General features: G+C 42.8%; 1 protein-coding gene across 2 annotated transcripts in view; it reads right to left on the reverse strand.

Moving 5' to 3' along the window:
• Positions 1 to 13,288: 13,288 nt before the first annotated feature.
• Positions 13,289 to 22,231, reverse strand: part of slc6a5 (solute carrier family 6 member 5) — a gene marked incomplete at both ends in the record, with an annotated part of 23,033 nt that continues 14,090 nt past the window's right edge. For both annotated transcript variants that reach the window (XM_080729684.1, XM_080729685.1), the window contains 5 exons: positions 13,289 to 13,444; positions 16,264 to 16,431; positions 17,318 to 17,418; positions 20,114 to 20,213; positions 20,653 to 20,784. In XM_080729684.1, the coding sequence (XP_080585810.1) occupies positions 13,289 to 13,444; positions 16,264 to 16,431; positions 17,318 to 17,418; positions 20,114 to 20,213; positions 20,653 to 20,784 (657 nt within the window). The remainder of the gene's footprint in view (positions 13,445 to 16,263; positions 16,432 to 17,317; positions 17,419 to 20,113; positions 20,214 to 20,652; positions 20,785 to 22,231) is intronic.

Consider the following 22,231-nt stretch of genomic DNA (forward strand, 5'->3'; position numbering starts at 1 on the left):
CCTTTCCGACATGTCTCCATTCCGACACTAACCCTATCTCTAACCCTAACCCTAAACCGAACCCCCATGGGAGTGTCGCCACTCCGACAATAAGAAGTCAAGTGGTCGAGTGGCGACATGTCGGAATGGAGAGAGCCTCCCGCCCATACCGAATGAACCAAATTTCTTATTTTTTTGGGGTGTGGCCACATCATTTTAACTCTTTCTGTACACTTTTTGGAGAGAATTTCCTCCTAGTATAATCATAATACCTGATTATCATGTTTTAGCATGGTAATCAAAGTGTCCCCTGGCCAGAATCTCTTCTTTTACACACTGAGTGGATCCTTCCGTTTGCATGATGTGGGACAAAGAACGACAAGGCAAACCGAAACTTAAAGATAAATGTACCAGAGATAATTACAAAGTAGTGTCCTACAAGCAAACACTGTATAAGACTGGGCCACCTACACTACCACTACAGGAGGAGCCGGGATTCGAACCGCCGACACTGTGGATTATTGGATGACCTTCTCTCCCTCTTGAGCCACAGCCACCCCTAATTTGAGTCTGTGAGACGTTTTACTTGTATCCTGTAATTAGTACAAGAAATCAAAGCATTCATCTTTCTGAATCTGACACGCTGCTTTGAGTAGCCACAACATACAAGTCCGATTCAAGAATATAACCGAAGGCAAGGATATGACATGAAAGTGAGTAAAAGCCTTCGTAACAATATGTGTATAATATAGTATAGCATTGCAGATGCCCTAGCACCCCAAATCATAACTGACTGCGGAAACTTACCACTGGACTTCAAGCAACTCTGACTTCAGAATGTTGACATTTCTCTATTATAAATCCTTGTTTTGAATGGTCTTGTGTAATATTGTGATAATTTGATATATGGACTTTTGATATTCATGAGCTATCCACGAGTTTCCAACGCCCCATAGTGCATTGCGCAGACGTCTGCACCGAGCTTCCGGCGCCGATTTACAAGCTCACAACGGGTTGCATCTGCGACGCGACGTGAGCTTGTATGTCTGCTGTTAAACCCGGAAGTTTGGTCCCGATAGTCTCCAGTAAACTCCTGCGGAAACTTGTGGATATGCCATAAAAATTCAAAATCTTGACAAGGTTTGGAATAATTGACTGTATGTGCAATGTATCTAGAACATATGAAAGTTTCTAAAAATATATGAATGTTTCAAGAAAATGTACTTTTACACAATTTTCTAATTATTTTAGATTGACCTGTATACTATATGCTGTACTGTATGTATGTAATGTCATTATACCTTCAGCTGTGTTTTACACATCTGAAAAATCATCACACATGATGGTGAATAGTAACCGTTTCTGCACTGCAACCACCATGGTCGGATTGGGACTCATTTTCAGCCCGGGAATTTGCATCAGACCAGCCCTGCATGCGAGCGCGTGATACATTTATTTTAGCATTATTTATTAATATAAACAGTAACAAACACCTATTTTCCCCATCTACTTTCATTTAAATGAGTGGTGGGAGTTTCAATATGCAACTGCTCCTGTCAGGGCCTGATTAACCCTGTGTGGTGCCCCAGGGTGACCTCAAATTGAAGTCCCCCCCCCCTCCTTAATCATAGTGGCCGCTGGTGGCACAACGGCCGACCGGGAACTCTCCAGAGTCTCCAGATGGCCAGTCCGAGCCTGGCAACCACCAATACTTGCTGGTTATGCGTCAGCCTCCCCGTGAAACATTTCCACAAGTTCATCCACCTATCCCAAACGTTAATTTGGGTTTATGGCAAAAAATGTCACAGACCCTGCATACATATCACGAGGCGTATAGGAGAACTGTCATTTACATGACTTGTTGTTTTTCTAGCACTTTTTTCTTGCCTGCTTTCTTTTAAGTGCTAATTGTGCTCCATGCCAAAAACAAAAGTGGATAAAAAAAAAAAGGAAAAGTAAAAAGTAAAATTGTCAGCTTGGTGGAAGATAACAGATTTTTCAGTGGAACACATGTTCAGTGTTTACTGTTTATGCAGAGTAAAGTCCTCAAACAATGTATGAATTGCAAGGAAGTAGAGAGGACAATTTCTCTCTTGACCCGCCATTTATTTATTCATAGAACAAATACTCAACTCAAGAAGGCGCTGCAGCATATTACCTAGTGTACATGTCTTGGCCATCTGGCCAGTGAGTGATGTATATCAGACCAATTACAATTAGCCATATATGGAGACCCCTGGTACCCATATATGGAGATCCATGTACTGTATGGAGATATGCTGTGAGACCCCAAACATGCTTACTCAGTTATTTGTTCTCTGAAAGTCCTACATCATACATACAATTGCTGCATGTCTGGCCGACATCTCACAGTGGATGTCAGCCCACCACCTTAAGCTGAACCCGGACAAGACGGAGCTACTCTTCTTCCCAGCTAAGTCTTGCCCCATGCAAGATCTCACTATTTCCATAGATAATGCATTCTTCAGTTCCTAATGCTAGAAACCTTGGTGTGGTCCTGGACAGCCAGCTATCATTCAAGGCACACATTGCATCAGTCACCCGGTCCTGTAGGTTCACACTCTATAACATCCGTAAAATCAGACCCTTCCTCACCCAAGAGGCAGCCCAGCTCATCATTCAGACATCTGTCATATCAAAGCTTGACTATTGTAACTCTCTCCTCACTGGTCTCCCGGCATGTGCACTTAAACCTCTCCAACTGATCCAAAATGCAACCAGCCTAAGTTCTCACATGTCTCTCCCCTTCTCCGCAGCCTCCACTGGCTCCCGGTTGCGGCCCGCACTGAATACAAAACACTGATGCTGACCTTCAAAGCAGCCAAAGGTATGGCTCCTCCGTACCTCCAAAACCTGATCAACCCCTAGAACTTTGATTATATTGTGTTTTTTCTAGATAGATATCCATTTGCATTTGTTATATTGTTGATGATGTACTGACATATTATCTTGTTTATTATTGTGATGTTATCTGCTTATTGTAAGTCGCTTTGGATTAAAAGCGTCTGCTAAATGCCTAAACTGTAAACTGTACAATCCCTATTATGCCCATATATGTAGATCCCTGTCTGTAGAGCCAGCCACACATATATGGGTATTCCCATATGAAGTCCTTTAGATATGGGCTTAATATTGATGACATCAGGGATCTCCATAATATGAAACCCATAGACTTTTAAAAACGTACACGGACAGACATGATGTGCCGTTTCTCATGATAAACTGCGACCTTCGGTCACAACTAGTAAGACGCCCTAAGGGTGAGAAGCGCGATCTCCATATACAGTATGGGCATAAAATATCCATATGGGCATATATTGATTACATCTGGGATCTCCATATATGGGCATAAAATGGAGCGTGACATGAGGCGTGACTGACTGACATGAGCTGGCCGTTTTCATACTAACTGCGACCTACGGTCGCAATGATGCCCTATTGGGGACTTTTAGCATGCATAAAGTGAGTGGAAAAACGAGTGGCAAAGACGTTTCTGTTTGGATGTATGGGCTGTCAAGGTCAGAAAGTCCTTTTTTGCCACTCAGTAGGCCTTCCTGCGTGACATCTAAATGTTCATATCCAGGTCGTGCCACTTTTTCTGACTACACCCCACGGAGGTTAGGTTTAGCGTTAGGGGTAGAGTTGGGCCGTCGAAAAGATAACATGTAGACATAGCGACAATGCGGCTCAAAGGGACTGTAGTGCCTTGGACTGCTGCAGGCCAATCACACGCTGCCAGGGTGGGGCTTGCCATTACGAAAAAAATCATGCGGCGTTCCTGCATAACTTCCAGGTATGATGATGTCACGTGCATACCCTCTATAAAATGGTCTACAGTTTATTTTGTGCACCACAAATGGCCCAGAGTTGAGTGGGCCATTTTGAGGTTAAATGGATATTTCATGCGATTAACCTATTAAGAAATACATTTACATAAAACCTACCTGGTGGTAGCTGGTGCACTTCTGTGATTGTGGGCTATTACTGGGTGTGTGTCTAACGTTGGAGTGAAGAGTTGATGTCCATGCGTGTTGAAGGAATTCCTCATGGACCAAGAAGTCAAGACATCCTTTCCTCCAATGTGGCCAGATGTAGCTATAGGCTACTCTGACAGCTGATGGTAGCTCAGAGCTCTGTTTTCCCTCAATGTTTCCTTGTTGAAAACATGGTAGGCCCTATGGGGGCCTACCCATAGGGCCTACCATGTTTTCAACAATGTTTTTAACATGGTAACAATGTTTTAACATGGTAGCATGGTAGCTTTAGCTAATAGGTTGATTATTGTCCATCCAAATATGCTAACAAGTGTAGCCTACTTTGAGCCATGTGTAACCTTTCCTGTCACCGTCTCCGGACTTCTCAAAACCCCGGCAGACACAGGGGAACTGAATCCCATTCAATTCCACGGCCGAAGTTAACACTAAAAGGGCACATTTTACAACACATGCATGCACTGATAAATCTGTTTTAACTCTGTCACTTGACTAGAGAGGATATGGTGAAGGCTAGGCTGGCGGCTAGCCACAGCATTTTAATGAGATGACAATCAAGCGCAGGTGTAACTGTCTGTGAGAACTTCTCACATGACGTTTTTGGGCTGTAGGCTAGTAGCCTAATATTTGTAGTGCTCAAATCAGTCTATGGAGGACGGGTACTTTTTGGATAGAAAATAAACACTAACTATATGAGAATAAATATTTCCTCTGTGAGAGAATGACATTTTCTAAATTATAATGAATAATGAAAAAATATTTTTGATTCGCTCTCTGCTGTAGCCTATATGCTAGGCTACTTGTCATGTTTCGATTTTTCAAAAGTCACAAAACAAACCTATAATTGCATCAGAATTTTGTCCATAATTAAATGACAGTAGGCTAGTCCACACATGTGATATGAACATTAGCCTACTTAAAAGTCCAGATCCAGATTCCTACAAAAATAATTACTAGACCTTTATCAAATGGAGATCATTAATGTTGCATATTGAGCAATATTTATTATGAATTCTTCATAATCATGTTTTAAGTAACACCAATGATTTATTTGTATTCTTTATTCTGCGACATATAACAAACTTTTTTTACATCTCTCTATATTTTTTTCATATTTTTTTTCTCTGCCTTTTCCCTTTTTAGTAGGAAAAATAGTTCTCCATCCCATACTATGGATGGAGCCTTATGTTGTGGCCACAAGTTAATATGTATAGGCCTATAATTTCTTTCTCTCTCTCTCTCAATGGCCACTCCAGGGATCTGTACCATACATGTGATGATGACATTTCATCTTAAATGTATGTAATACAAACTCTTTATTTAGACTGATGCATGTTCTTATATTTTTTACTGAGTTACAAATGCAAGACATTTTTTGAAAACCATTCATGTATGTGGGCAGCAGGGGGCGCACACAACCTGCATGTGCGAGACATTATGTAGTAGGCCAACAATACACATAATATGCCTGTTTAAGACAAACCCAATGTAGGCCTATTGATGTCAAACCTATACCAATTTATCATCATTGCAAGGTCAAATATAAAAATCGCACTTACTTCATTAATTTCACTGCCGCAGGGCAGAGGTTGTTGCGAGAGTTTGGGGGAATGTCAAGGTCAATTCAACTTCATTTAAGCTGATATGAAGAATGTCCACTTAGCATATAGCTGTAGTCTGATGCATTCTGCATCTAGCATTTGGAAAGACCCAAATTCAGAGTGGACATGTTTACCGGTAATTCAAATCTTTGCTTCTGGGGGTCCGTGGCACAAAATATTCCTTGACAAGACAAAGTTTGAGAACCACTGATATAGGCCGATTTTATTTTGTTCCACGGACCCCCAGAAGCAAAGTTTTTAGTTAAAAATGTTCACTCTGAATTTGGGTCTTGCCAAATGCTACATAGATGCAGAATAGATACTGTACACACTAGTCTGACAGTAGTCTGCACAACAAGTCTGGCGTTTTCAAGCCTTTGGGTTGGGGAACTTTAACTGATGCTAATGCAAATAAAGTGTCTGTCTAGTGTAGGAAAAACTGGGTGGAAGAAAACCGGCAGCCATGATCAGAATGTTAAACACTTCAGTGTCACTGCAACACTGGCAGAGGAGACAGAACCGTGTGCACATCAAAGCTTTTTTCTCTCTGGCCCTCCAATAGAAATGTCAGGAATGGATTTGCCAGTGGGGAGCAGAGCTGACTCTATAGGTTGAACCTTGCCTCAACACAGCCTTTCAGGTCTAAACGGTTAAATACCCAGGGGTCAGATCAGGTTTTACTTTGTAAAGAGGCCTCACGCTCTTCAGACAAATTAAGTCTGTATTCGGGGACCTCCTGGCAGGAGATTGAAATATATTATCTGTGGTATTGTTCACAGCACTTAAGCCTAGTTTGCGGATGAAGAATATATAGTGTGGTCTCCACTTTGTATTCCCTGTGCTCTGGAGTACTAGAGACTACATTTCCAACCACCACACAATAATTGACACCGTAGTAACAAACAACCAATCAAACATTTTGAGAAAATGGAGCAAGCCAAAGTTGATAAACCGCTGTATTTCTGCTTCCTGTGTGTTGTCAGTGGACGTATCACCGGAACCGAACGTCTAACTGGAATTGCATGCAAATTTCACCATGTGGAATACGTATCCAGACACCTCCGTGCTACGGTGAAGTGAGGTGTTTAGTGACAAATCTTGGCATGTGCAAACAAACAATATGCCTTGAGGAGCAATCAAATCGCACGTCTTTTCAGAATCTCTTGTCTTGGCCTTTGATCACAGTTCCCTCATAAATAACCAAGAATATGTTAATGCTTTGATGCCAACATGATGGATTTTGTTATATAAGATAGGCCTACCCATATTTAATGCTTGTGTAAGACAGACAGAAGGAAGCAGAGAAAAACTATTTAGGATAGGCTAATTTACAATTTTAACTATTTAACTCTCTTAAGAGATAGGGTGCCTTTCTTAAATAATATTCAAACAGCATTTTGCTTGGTCAGAACATGAATCCACAATAATGTATCTTCTTTTTTTAAACTTAAAATTTTATCCCACCATTGTGTAACCCATTTTTCACCCGGTGTCAATATATCTAATGTAATCCTGAGCGCTACACTCCCTCTGCCAACCTGGGGAGAGCAACGGACTCACCTCATGCTTCCTTCTATGCATGAGGAGTCCAAGTTGTTCTTTTCACCTGACAGGGGGAGTTTCCCCGGTTGGACAGCGCGTGGAAGGAACACGTTATTCCAACCAGTTCCTTTACCCTCCATCAGTCGCCCCGGCTGGCTAGGGGGATGCAGTATAAAGACCAGGATTACGGCCTGTTTTTGTGAGGGTACCTACCCTAGGAGACATGGGGAGAACATACAAACTCCACACAGAAAGGCCCTTTTACCAATCCCACTTATGGGCACTGATGACGTGGAGGAGAGAACATTCTCACAACGATAATGCATCTTCTAACAAACCTTTATGTCACTTCTTCCCACATTAGGATAATGTCGAGATTACAGTTGATACTTTACAGTATATCCTATTATAATTTGATTATAATCATTACATCCTGTTATTTTGTACATGATCGTTAAAATAAACAGACAAATGGTGCTCCGTTAGGCGCCGTACAGACATTTGCGTGAAACATCTTCTCCGTATCGTCTGAGAATGGCCACTGGGAACGCCGTACTAATGCATTGTCAATGGAAGGTTGTTTGGTGTTTTGTCGTTGCCGTGTCTCTTGGCCAAAAGACAGGCTGTGGTTGAGCTAGAGACACGGCAACGACAAAAAAACAAACAACCTTCCATTGACAATACATCAGGACGGCGCTCCCAGTGGCCATTCTCAGACGATACGGAGAAGATGTTTCACGCATATGTGTGAGTCCAGCCTTAGGGAGTTGTGGTGTCTTACAACAGAGCCTATATGCAATAGTATTAAATTCTATATCTTTAATCATAGGATTGAAATTGTATGGTTTGACCTAATTTGATTGATTGATTGAATACTTTATTAGCAGTTTTCAGATTGTACAGAGGTACGGTTTACAAGGATTGTTAAAAGGATAACACAAAAAGCCAGATGGGCTTGTTTCCATTGTGGTCCCTTGTATTCAATTCATGAAGGATTGATAATAGCTCCACCAAGTGGTGTCTACGAATACTGCAGCAACACATTTGTCAGTGAAAACAGTAGAAGGTGGAAAAAACCCAATGAAAACAATTACATTTATTTATTGATTTATACGTTATACATTTCATGATAGAATAGCGATATTATTATTGGCAAAGATACTATAATCCAATTGCATTTCTATACATAAATACAAAATCTGAGGTAGGGCCTCAAGGATTGATGACATTCAAAATAAATAATGCATTTCACATATATATAGTATATACATCTATATTTTTTTATATCACACATTGAATTGAAAACATATATATCTATTATATATATATCTACTCTCTATGTTCAAACCAAAGGATGTGATGAGCGATTGGAGGCACATATCTATATCCATAGGCAGCAGTACCTCACATAGGACTCACAGAAATATATGACATTACCCAAGTAATTAGAAATTTAACCTATGCATCCATAGGTCACACAATAAAGTGCCAAAATGACACAAAATACATTAACAATAGGAATATACTGGTATCATATGAGACAGACAATAAGCTACTCTTGTGTTGTTCATTTTGAAATTACATACGATATTCTACTGTTGGAGGACATCTATAAGGCCAATGGTTACCTGAAGATGTTTTGTAACATATTGGCAAACATCAAGGAACACTAGATGGGATGTGGGTGGCAGTATCTCGTTCTCCTAAACACATACAGCAAGTTCCCTTTTTCTCTCCTACAATCTTAGTTTTTTTTTTGTTTTTGTTTTTTGTTTTTTAGTTTTTAGTTTTTTCTCACTACAATCCTTTATAAAGATCTCTTCTTTCTTTGGTTACCTATATACTGCCCAACGTTGACCTGCAGGCATTGCAAATTGAAAAAAAATTTTTTCTTTTCTTTTTTCCTTCTTAGAGAAGGAAAGGAAAAGCAACCCTCGGTTTGTTAGTTATTGGGTGTAAATTAAAGGTTCTCTAAAGTAAACATGCAAGGACGCACAATATTGAAATAGAAGGGGGGGGGGGGCAGGGCAATTACTATACAATGGACATCAAAAGTACAGCAACACAAATCACACATGCAAGCGCTTCACCGTAAAATCTTGTGATTCGGAAAAACTGTCCCAAAACTGGCTCCTAAGCCCAAAAAAAGAGGAGTCCAGTGAAGATGGAAACATACTGTACATGGAGACACATACAACTCTCAATATCAAACATCACTAAGAACACACTTAGAAAAGAAAAAGGAAAAAAAAAAATAAACATTAAAATCTATCTCGGGGCATGAAAAGCTTATTCTTTCATGTCTCACTACAAAGTTTATATGTATCCGGCAGAAAGCCGTGGAGCACACAAGAAGACGGTCAGAGGCATATGGCTACATTAGGCATTAGGCTAAAAAGCTTAGTTAGCTCTTACAATCATCCTCGCCTCCCAGCAAGCATTTGCCAAATAACTGCATCATCGAGTGTTTAAAAAATCTCATTTGTTTGTGCTGAGTCTGTGTTGATAAAGGTGGTCTTAGGATCTTAGCATCGGTCAGAACATCTGGCCAAGCGAAGGAGGATGACCTACATGCTCTGCTTCTTTCAGTCACTTACCCTGGCACAGACCACGCAAAAACAACTGATTGACACAGACTGCAGGCTAAAATTGAATATAGAGACGGAGACGGACACAGACACAGTGCACACACACACAGACAGACAGACAGACACACACACACACACACACACACACACACACACACACACACACACACACACACACACACACACACACACACACACACACGCACGCACACACACACATACAAAACACACACTAAGACTTGATGAATTGTCTAGATTTGGGAGATGCACTGGATCTTAACAAAAGCAACGCTCTAGCACAACAAGCAAGCTACCTAAAGACAGGGAATTTGTGCTCATTAACTGATTTTGTTCATATTTTGTTCTGTTATCTCCATGACCTGTTTATTAATTTATTATTTTTATTTAATGAATTGATGTCATGGTAATGAAAAGAGGGTAGGCAAAACCTTTACACCCCATGTGATGCAACATTGTCTTGTTGCATCCACGCTGCCTCCAGCACCCCTTAATACCTAAAACCCACGCCAGTCAGCCGCTAGATGCCTGCAGTGTTAAACGCATAAATAGAGCCAATCAAGATGTTGAGTCAATATGAAAACGTATATCAAGCTGTGAGAAGAGTGGAAAAGACTGATTGCTTTTCGACAGGATGTAAGGTGCTACTTTGAAGGTAATTGGTTGGCAGCACACTAACAAAAGGCAGATTGGTTTGCCTGGCATGTAATAAGCAAAGCAATTTGGGAGGTGTTCGTATGTCTTGCAGAGGACAGGACCGGACTGGACAATCATGTTCCGTCCGTCTGTAGCAGAGTGACAGCTGCGTGAAGACTCTCTGACCTCTAAACTTCCCTCACAGTTGGCCGTGTGCGTGCCGCTGCCGTTGTGTATTCAGCACAGCTTAAAGGGAAATATGTGCTCGATTCATAACCACACTTTGATTGACTCAAACTGTACCGGCATGAACGAAAACTCAGTCTTTACAAGGCATTTCTGAGCAGACACTCGCAGAATGCCGTGTCAAAGAAATTCCAGTGGGCATAAAGCTGAGAACAGGCACGCAGTCAAGGATTTTGGCCACTGGCTTTGATACGTTTACTTCACGTTGTTCTTTTGTCCGTGACTCGGCATTGGGGCAGCTCTGCTACTTCTTCACAGTCAAATCTTTTTTTTTACTCCAAGTGTGTACAAATGTAACCAAACGTGGTTATACTTGCACACGCTCAGTTAAATCAGTATGCAGGACTTTACAGTGTTTCTTCCCGGTTGGATGACGTTATTCCTAGGAGTGCAGCAGTAGGCCAATGGAATCAAGTATACCTGAGACCCTGTTTCATGAGGACACACTGACTGAGAAGAGGAGACATTTAAAATGGCAAAGTGGTCCCCAGTTCTACCACACACAAGAGACAAGTACACTTCCAGGAAAGAAAGAGGCCATATTCTAGCCAACTTTCCAATAAGTATCTACAAACTAAACACACAGCTGATCCTAACATCATTGGGAGGCTGTGACGTCTTTGCACACCCTTGCTACATCAGCACATTTCTTTTTGTAAGTTTTACTTTTTTTGTACAAGATATAGATAGCTAGACCTACGCAGCTAGCAACATTGGAGTAACTAATACGCACGGACATAAACATACGAAACATACATCCTCTCTCTCTCTCTCTCTCCCCCCCTGTGGTACGATAATATACCTAAAAGTGTAAATATTGCACTGGTACCGTACAGAGTTTGTGTATATTGACGAACAATGGCTTTCACAGATGGCAGGACAAGATCACGACACATATTCTATAGCAATAAACACACACTAAGATTAATATGCACAGAGGAACAGAAATTTGGACCGTTGTGGACACTTGGAGGAAGTTTGTTTTCTAACTTCGAATTGCACGTTATAAGCAATTAGCCCCTAAAATGAAAGGTTAGACTACACTACACTAATGGAGATTATAGGAATGGGCTACATTTCCATCATATTATAATAGACAGGATAGCGATTAGAATTCGTAAACAGAGAAGTAGCAAGGGTGTTACAAATTGTCCCCTCCAGGTTTCAGGGAAGGAACTAGACTTAGCACTGCAAAGACATCCCAGGCAAAGATATAGCGAGGAAGAGTGGGATGTATTGTTTACCCATTGGGGGGGAGCAGATGGCACAATTAGCAGATCTCGTAATCTACCGTATCTATGACAAAGCAAGAGAGACAGCACAGTAGCATAGTGTGAATAAATATACTGTATATATATCATATCGGGCAGGAACAAAACGTGATAACGTGATAACGTATACTGCATTTCTTTGAGTTATTTTTTTTTCTTTTTCTTTTCTCCCAGGCAGTTGGTATTATGTGTATTGCCTATGTGATTTTGTATACAAACGGAATCCACCACAGGTTCCCCTCCAAAATGAGACTCCACTTCTCGGTCCCCTCAATCCGTTTTCTCTTAATTTAGTTTTTTTCCTGCATTCGCTTCCCGCCGGGATGCTTCATTTTCTCAATGCACGAAAAGAATACGCCCGTAACAACGGCGTATACACACACGCATACACACACACACGCACACGTAATTCCGCGGAGAGCGGGCTACACTGAGTCTAATATTGCAAGTGCAGTCAGTGTCATTTAATGACACATACATGTATGTATATATTTTTTTCTTTTTCTTCTCCTGTCAGAACAAAGAACCCTGGTTGAGGGTTGTGGAATAATCTGTGTCACGTAACGGGGTACAAAAAGAACCTCGGGGGGTGCATGGTTCCACCTGGGCAGTCTGTCCACGCTGGAGGGAATGGAGGACAGGAACGGAACGGAACGGAACAGAGGGGAAGATTAGTCTCTCATCCAGGTCAGCGGCCAGGAGAGGAGGCGTGTGTGTGTGTGTGTGTGTGTGTGTGTGTGTGTGTGTGTGTGTGTGTGTGTGTGTGTGTGTGTGTGTGTGTGTGTGTGTGTGTGTGTGTGTGTGTGTGTGTGTGTGTGTGTGTGTGTGTGTGTGTGTGGAAAGGTGGAGAGAAGGTAGAAGGGAGGAAGAGGAGGACGGGTCAGTCGGGTCTGGACACCTCGGTGCCCCTGTGGTATTAGTGGTAATAACAGTAGCAGTATTAGTAGTAGTACTACTACTACTAGTAGTACTAGTAGTACTACTAGTAGTAGTAGTTAGTGGTGTGTTCTACCTACACTACACTTACACTACATACGTCATGTGCAGAATTTTTTCTTTGTCTTTAAGCGTAGCCCTCTGCTAACCATTTCGACCACAGAAAACCAGCTAGCGTGTGACCACGACCACGCACGTGCATGGCGTGCAGGGAATGATTATCGCATCCCTCCAAGAAAACTAGAACACACCACTAGTAGTAGTAGTAGTAGTAGCAGCAGTATTAGTTGTAGTACTGTAGTAGTGTTAGTAGTAGTAGTAGTAGTAGGACTAGTAGTAGTAGTAGTAGGACTAGTAGTAGTAGTAGTAGTAGTATTGTTAGTAGACGTAGTAGTAGTGGTGGTGGTGGTGGATGGCTGTGGTTGTGGTTGTGGTCTTGCCACCAGTGGCACTGGCTGCTACTGGTAGGTGCCCAGCTGGTAGTCTTTGGGGGGCAGCTTGAGGCCCAGGGAGTTGGTGCCCAGGGGGTCGATCATGTTCTTGTAGCGTTCTCCGCGGTGCTTCATCAGGAAGGGACCCCAGTCTGGCTGAGGGGAGCACACCAGCTTAAGACGCTGCGATATGAGAGGGAGAGAGGGAGAGAGAGAGAGAGAGAGAGAGAGAGAGAGAGAGAGAGAGAGCACACAAGGAACATGTTTATAACAGCATAGAAACATGTGCTTAGAGAGTGATTGCTTAGAAATGTGCTTTGCCAACTATTGTCCTCTAAGATCAATTCTCACCAGAACCTTCAAATGTTAACTTGAACCACGTGAACCCTGGGCATGTCATAATAATAACCAAACGTTCTGCGGTAATAGCCACTCTACAAGCTCACAACGTGCGGTAAATGGTCTGTTTTCGGCAAAGAGTTTTGGTGTAGAGGGGGAACGAAAGGAATGGGCCAAGGTTAGAGCCACGGGGCGGCGGTGGCTCAGGGGTAGAGTGGCCGGTAGAATGGCTGGGTGGGAACCTTGACTTTCCCAGTTCGATACTGGGCTCACTCAGAGTTAGTGTCCAAGTGTCCTTGAGCAAGACTCCCTAATTGCTCCCGATGTGCAGGTTGGCGCCTTACATGGTTTCCTCCTCCATCGGTGTATGATTGTGTGTGAATGGGTGAATGTAATGTAAAGCGCTTTGGATAAAAAGCACTATATAAATGCACCATTTACCGTTTAGCCCAAGGGGACCCTGGTCAATGGTATATATATAGGATTTAAGCGAGTAATTTTTATGTTATCAAACTGAATTTGTTGATAATCACTTATTACTGAAATGTATTACATTACTTTTTTATTGACTTTTAGGGCTTTGGTGTGCCTTGAAAAACATTAGTGTGCCTGAAGAACTCATTTCTATTCAAAACATGTTTTTCTTAATGAATTGCATAAATGCTAAAGCCAATAAATTCAGATTTTTTTCTTTAACAAAAACTCTACCACCTCTCCGTTCCCCAATTAGTTTGCAGTGCTTTGTGTGATGAATTGTCTATTAATTTCAGAAACTTTTATTGCCTTCTTTCACTTTTAATTATAAACAATATGGCTGTTGTCAGCAGTCAAATAATGAATTGCCAATTTAACATCATGAATAAATAGTCCTTTAGGTCTCAACTAACATAGATCAATGTTTTCTGGGTAATTGCTGAAAGTGTTTGTGCATTAACTGGTTAAGCCACGACTCTGCATAGCAACCTGCAATAGGCTATACAATACACTAGCTCAGGGGTCATCAACAGGGGGTCCGGGACCTCACAACGCCTCGCGCTGCGAGGCATTGTGAGCTTGTAGATCGGCTATTTTTGGCAAAGAGCTTTGGTGTAGAGGGGAAAACGAGCAGACTAAGTACAGAGTGAAAGGTCAAGTTTATTAAAGGAGCTATAGTCAACTTTTTCATTGTAGGGCCGACACTTTGTTTACATCCTAGTCTGTAGACTAGAATGTAAACAAAGTGTCGGTCTGACATGGCCAAAATGATTATTTTATCATTATTTTACGCTTTTTGTGGTCATTTTTTAATAGAAACACATATATGAAGCTTATTTTTTTATAAAATATTTTCGAAACATTATTTTTATTTTAGCATCCGTTTTTCAAGAAAAAGTTGACTATAGTTCCTTTAAGTATGTTCAAGTGGTTAAATATTTGAAAACACAAATTGACATGAATCCAAAATACACTGATGATTGTGCTACTATGGAATCTATGAAAAGGTTGTGGGGGGTCCCTGCTTCATCTCTCTCTCAACTAAGGGGTCCTTGGCCTGATAACGTTGAAGACCCCTGCACTAGCTATAAGTTATGACAATATCACAGTATGTGTGATGGACACTCCTCACTTACATATTGCAAAAAAGTACATCTACGTGGTATCAATTGAAGACAGACACGGAGATGCCTGCTGCTGTGTCTACTGCCAGCTATCAATGCTCATTAATCAGAGTATTTAGGAGGGACCCGCTAGACTGCCAGTGCAATACGGCCAAATTAATACTCAGCCAGCAGCGCGCCTCGCACCGCCTAATGAGACAGGGATAAGACTATTGATTACTCAGAAATGACGTGTGTGTGTGTTTGTGTTTGTGTGTGTGCGTGTGCGTGCGTGTGCGTGTGCGTGTGTGTGTGTGTGTGTTAGGGATGGGACGATATTGAAACTTTCATGTCACAATTATTGTGACCAGAAGAAATTGTGGTTTACCATATTATCGCAATAATCAAAAATATCCCCAGCATCCCCAGCATCCCATTATCCTGGGGTGGAACATTTGCCCAAAATATAGACGATCTACCGGATATGCAGCTCGCCAAATTAAAGGTGAATTGATCCCAGTGCATGACGGAGGATAATTTCATGATAAATGTACTGTAAATCTCCACAATACGATTATTGTGAGTGTTTTTTTAACTTGATGAATGATAATAGCGATTATCGTCCCATCCCAGTGTGTGTGTGTGTGTGTGTGTGTGTGTGTGTGTGTGTGTGTGTGTGTGTGTGTGTGTGTGTGTGTGTGTGTGTGTGTGTGTGTGTGTCTATAAGCACATAAAAGCCCCTTCTCCACTACAGGGCCAAACCAGAACTAGAACCAGAACTTTCAAGAACCAAGAACTTTCAAGAATCTGTGAAGTTCCGGGACCAAGTTCTGCTTACATTTCCATATAACCAGACATAACCAGGAAGGTCCCAGAAAAGAGCAGCAGTGCTAGGTTCCCACAACTCTAAGTGCAGGACCTAAAAAAGGTTCCCAGAACCATATCATGTCTGAAACCGGGCCATGTGCTAGGAAACAAAACCAGAAAAAGAAAATAGGTTCAGGTTCTGGAAAGTTCTGGTTCCACCTCGTAGTGGAAAAGGGTCTATTTGCTTGTTTGTGTGTCTGGCCCATGATGCACGCGTACCTCAGTGAAGGAGCCCGGCGCGAGGTACATCTTGACGAAGAACATGATGGGGATCCATATGACGGAGCAGATGACCATCAGCCAGCCCATCACCATGGACCAGGCTGGGTAGGTGTAGTCTTCATAGGTCATCCCCTTCCACTGGTAGAGGCTCAGACCCAGAATGCCCTACAGACCACACCAGGATGAGGGGAGATGACAGAGAATGTTACACAGGCAGGGGTTGGAATTTCTAAAAGGGTCTTTTGGAGGAAGTATCCAACATAACTAACTAAAAATAGCTAACTATGTCCTGCCCCATCCTACGGTTACACGTCGGCACTTCGACATGTCGGCATTTCGACAATTGACTTCAATGGGTCGAAATGGCGGGGTGTCCCCACTTTTCTATAGACAACGCCACTCCGAATTGGTGACACGTTGCCACTACGACACGTCGGCTTTTCGACAATATTGACTTAACCTTTGAAGTTGTTAAGTGCTGATAGGCTTTTTGAGGTCATCCGAATCCATCTGCGCAAATTAATTATCCAAAAATATCCAACCGCACTAATTATATTAATCCAATGTATACATCTGCACCATCACATCTTCCATATGTCAAATTATTATTTTTTATATTTTATGAAACTCACAAATAGCACCACTCACTTCACACTGGGTGTGATTTTTATATAGCTCTATGGTATGTATGGATAGTTTTCTGCACCAATGTACAGAGGTGTATTAGTTGCAATGCTGTCCACTGTCTCTGATACATTTTAAGGCATGTGCAGTTTGGTAGCTGGTGGATGAAGGAGGTATTGGTATTGGCAGCACTATACCCAATTCGGGAGATTGTGTGTGTGTGTGTGTGTGTGTGTGTGTGTGTGTGTGTGTGTGTGTGTGTGTGTGTGTGTGTGGGTGTGCGTGTGTGCATGCGTGCGTGCGTGCGTGCGTGCGTGCGGGCCTGCGTGTGTGCGTATGTGCGCGCTTGTGTGTGCGTGCGCACGCGTGTGTACACGGCACGCATACGCGTGTTTTTATTCTGTTTGAGGAACAAAGGCAAACATACAGTCAGAATAGTTGGAGTCACAAAGGCCCAGCAGACTCTCCAGAAGCGGTTTGGCTGGAACCCAATCATCATCTCAATGTCCTCACAGAACCTCTGCAGACCTGCCAACAGAGGAGACACACAGCTCACATTTATTAAGGTCCCGCGCAGTCAAATCCGTGCGTGCGTGCGTGCGTGCGTGCGTGCGTGCGTGCGTGCGTGCGTGCGTGCGTGCGTGAGTGCGTGCATGCGTGCGTGCGTGCGTGCGTGCGTGCGTGCGTGCGTGCGTGCGTGCGTGCGTGCGCATGACGGAATGACAGGAATGAGAGACATCTTTACGATAAGCGAGACAGCAGACTGATCCATTCTCAATGCCTTTATTGACGGATACCTGGCAGCGGAATTGGCCGACTAATGTGGAGTCAGTCGTCCAATCATTTCAATATATCATTTGTGTTGATAGTTTGACAAATTGGAGAAGAGCCCTTGTTTTGTCCCTACATGGTTTACTTATGGCACAATTAATCTAACATCACATGACATATGCAACAACAGAGACACCTAGTGGTGAGGAATATAATTGCACTTCAATCTTCCACTAGCACTAAGCCTAAGACTATTCAGCACAGACAGACAGATCAGGATAACTTAAAGATGTTCTTATGTTAACTGATATACATTATCTGTAATCCAACTACCGTACATTTTGTATACTTACAGCCTGTTGAAATATAAAATATATAAATACGTTTATTTTTATGTAGCCTATTGCTGTCTAAATTCATTGCCAGTGCAAATTTCTACACAGTAAATTCCCATGCAGTGCTAATTTAATTTAAGAGTTTACAAATGGAATGAAATGGACCGGATAATTTGTTTGTATCTGTAAACTCTTGAGGGTAAGGTTAATAAGGTCTTTGGAGTAAAGTCCATTTACTTACATCTGTACACTCTTTGTTGGAGTTAAATTAACAGACATTTAAAGAGGCAATGCCACGGTTTTGATATTTTTTTCATCTATCTGGAGTTGACATTTCTCCTCTAGTTAAAATGGAGGATGCCTGTGCACTTTCAGTTTCTCATTGAAGCGAATAGGAACAACCTGGACTTAGATAGATGCTTTCATACCTTTATAGATCCCACAGGGGAATTTCCTCTCTGAACTGATTTCTACATAAATTGTCCGACAAACACCAGCACAGTTTGTTACCGAGGACCGAGGTCCCCATCCTCACACAGACGGGTAATGAGAGAAATGCCTTGGTGGTGAGACTACAAATCGCTGTTGTCGGGTGGAAACCTTGTATGTCCAAAACCAAAAACGCAAGGCGTTGTGTGCTTGTAGATCTGCTATTTTCGCAAGTTTTGTGCAACAGTCTTATATGATGAGGCAGGGCTTTAATTTATGAAGAAAAATAAACATGCAAATTTCAAACAAGTTTTCAGCCGGACAGTGACGAACTTAAATGGGTGATCGATCGTTGCTGTCGGACAGAAAACCTTGTATCTCCATAATTCAACTTTTTTTCGTAAATTGATCTTCTTGATCATACTGCAGTGTCGCACAAAAGTAGCAGATCCTGAGCTGCTTGCTGTGTCCACATAAATACAGCTTTTTAAAGGGGAATACCACTCATGACATCATAAAGATGTACTCTTTTGGCATGAGCAAGAGTATATCTTCGTGATATCACTGATCACATGACCCCACAATCAATCCTCCAGTTCTAGGTCAGGACCTCCAGGGGGGTCCCAAATTATTTTGGCGTGTCCCCAGATGATTAACTTAATGTGCAACATTGTTTTCTCACTCAACAGTAAACAAACCAACATAATTTTTAAGTGTTTAGAGGGTATCTGCACATTTCTAAAGTGACAATTTAAGGACTTTTCAATACCTCTAAAATGACAAATTAAATATTGGCCAAATTGTCAAATATTAGTGTCAGAAATTGTGAAAATAGCAGATCTACATGCTCACAAAGCCTCGCAAGAACCGTGTTATACAAAACGTAAATCCTCAACTCTTAGTACTCGTAAGGGTGGAGGGGATCCCCAGTTAAAATATGATTATTTTGGGGGTCGGAGAATCACTGTTCTAGACAACCCAGAAGGGGGAGACTTTTTTCTTATTTCCACACAACTCAAAGTTCAAAGTACAAGAAAATGAGTGGTATTCCCCTTTAACCCATTCTGAGCCCCAGACATTAACGGATTATAATGTCCAGAGTGCCTCCCTCAGGCCCCATTCACTCCCGTTGTCTTATTTTGAAGGCCAGAAGTCCACAGCGTAAACACTTCCGGTCTGACGTCATCGCGTCATGCGCCGGAATTGTTTACGTGGTGTCATGGCGGCTCGGATCAGTGCTTTTATACATGTGTTATATAAGCGAGCATCTGCCTCCATCTTCGCTTCTAAAGTGTAGTTTTGAGATAATGGACATTAAAGATGAGATCCCCCGTCTGCCTCAATGTTATGGGATTACTATTTTGTGCTCGTGGAGCCGTGATGATGAGAAATCAGCGACGGATTTCGGCTCCGGACCTTCCGCTAATTGTACCAGGTACTGTAACCGCCGTTACAGTAATATATTACTTTTCGCAAGATATCTCGGGAATGGCACTCCAGATACTCGAGTACATTTCGCGAGATATCTCGGGAATGGCACTAAATCGGTTAACACACAAATGTGCAGTTTTCTGCAGAAAAAAAAGAAAGAGAATGCAGTGCCTCTTTAAATAGAACTGCTGTGAGTGGAAACATTTACAGAAACGAAAGGCCACTGTATTATGCATTTATGTAAAACACATACTCACCATACAGGTAAGAGATTCCAACCAGCTCGAAAATGGCAATAATGACCAGAGAGTAGGAGGCAGCAAACGTATCCACCAACTGGAGCATGTACATCCCGCTCTGTTACATGCACACACACACACACACACACACACACACACACACACGCACGCACGCACGCACGCAAACACGCGCGCGCACACACACACACACACACACACACACACACACACACACACACACACACACACACACGCACACGCACACGCACACGCACACGCACACACTTTTTAATAACTCTAAAATGAAGGGGGAAAAATTACATTGGCCAAATTGTCAAATATTAGAGGCAGAAATTGTGAAAAATGAGTATGTAGCTATTTTCACAATAGAACCGTTTTATGCAAAATGTAATGCCTCAATTCTTAGTGCTCGTCAGGGTGGGGGGACCCCAGTTAAAATATGATTATTTTGGGGGTATGTACCCTGTTCTAAGGCACAGGGTACATAACAAACAAAGTGTAAGAAGAGTGCACGGTGTGAGTTGAGGCGTGTGTACCTCTGTGATCATAGGGAATCCCAGGATGAAGAAGCAGGCACAGCAGATCAGCGTGAACAGTGGCTTGTGTTTCCTCAGGTATTTAGGGAACTCATCGGAAACCGAGGTCACTATGGTCTCAATGGTCGCAAACTGGGAGAGGAGAGGAGAGGAGAGGAGAGGAGAGGAGAGGAGAGGAGAGGAGAGGAGAGGAGAGGAGGGGAGAGGAGAGGAGCTATGATCATTACAGCCATTAGAGCGAGCGGCTCGCATCACACTAAAGAAAACACCATGGGCGAGAGAACCAGATAATGGGCAGAGACAGCCTCCACTCTGAGATTAGGGAACGTAACATCATGATGACAAGACGGGCCCCGGGGACCCAGAGGATGCACGTGAACGAACAGACAAACAGGCAGATGGAGGTGGGAGGGAGTACTGTAGCGCAGTGCGCGCAAACGTGCGCGCGCGTGTGTGTGTGTGTGTGTGTGTGTGTGTGTGTGTGTGTGTGTGTGTGTGTGTGTGTGTGTGTGTGTGTGCGTGCGTGTGTGTGCGTGAGTTCGTGAAGCGCAGTGGCACCAAGCTATCTGCCACTTCTCCTACTCTTCTCCCGTCCTCCGGTGCTCCCTGAACTAATTTTCTGTCAGCATCCCAGGCCCATTACAGCCGTGCACTCTCTCTGCCTGCCTCATTCAACGACGACACCGGGCCCTGGCGCTCAGAGCCGCAGCTGCCAAGGCGAGCTAACATCATCATTCGCTTATGCCGCGTTGACTCCTGCCGTAATGCGCTGCCGCCGTGCCTTGCTAGCTCGACTCTGCACCCTTCTCAGAGACACTGTGGTGCGCTTAGGAGGTATTGGTTTTTCGTCTGCAGGTTTGCCTGAGAGGGACCTGTGTACCTGGAGGTACTTCAGAAGTGCTGCATCTTGGAGTTTGCCTGTTCTCCCCTTGTCCCCTAGGGTAGGTAGGCCTATACCCTCACACAAAAAACATGCAGTAATCCTGGTCTCTATACTGCCTCCCGCTGGCCAGCTGGGGTGCCTGATGGAGGGGAAAGGAACTGGTTGGAATAACGTGTTCCATCCACGCGCTACGTCCTACCGCAGAACCTCCCCCCTGTCAGGTGCTCACTCCTCATGCATTGAAGGAAGCATGAGCTCAGTTCAGGGCTCTCCCCAGGTTGGCAGAGGGAGAGTGGAGCCCAGGATTACAGCTTGAGTTTATGCAATTGGAACTGGGTGAAAATTGGGTAACATAATCATGGGTTAAAATGTTAAATAAATAAAAATAAGTGCTGCAGCTTTTGAGTAGCAAACAGCAGCACTGATCAGCCAAGTTGCATCAAGAAAGAAATTAGTGCATAGCATAACAACACATCATCCAGCAACAGTGAGGAAATCAGGTCACAGTGCTAACATGATTAGGGTAATGCGATTGGCTTAATTATGTGACCAGATTAAGAATGAAGTTTACATAATGGTAGTCAGATACATGTCATGTGGAGACACGGCCAAAGTTATGTGCTGCCTAATGTGATGTGATTAGGATTATGTGGTTGGTGCAGCCATTAGCATGTGAGTAGAGTTCTCGCTCCTTGG

The sequence above is a fragment of the Nannobrachium achirus genome (genome assembly GCF_963921795.1).
Source record: "Nannobrachium achirus genome assembly, chromosome: 7".
Taxonomy (NCBI): domain Eukaryota; kingdom Metazoa; phylum Chordata; class Actinopteri; order Myctophiformes; family Myctophidae; genus Nannobrachium; species Nannobrachium achirus.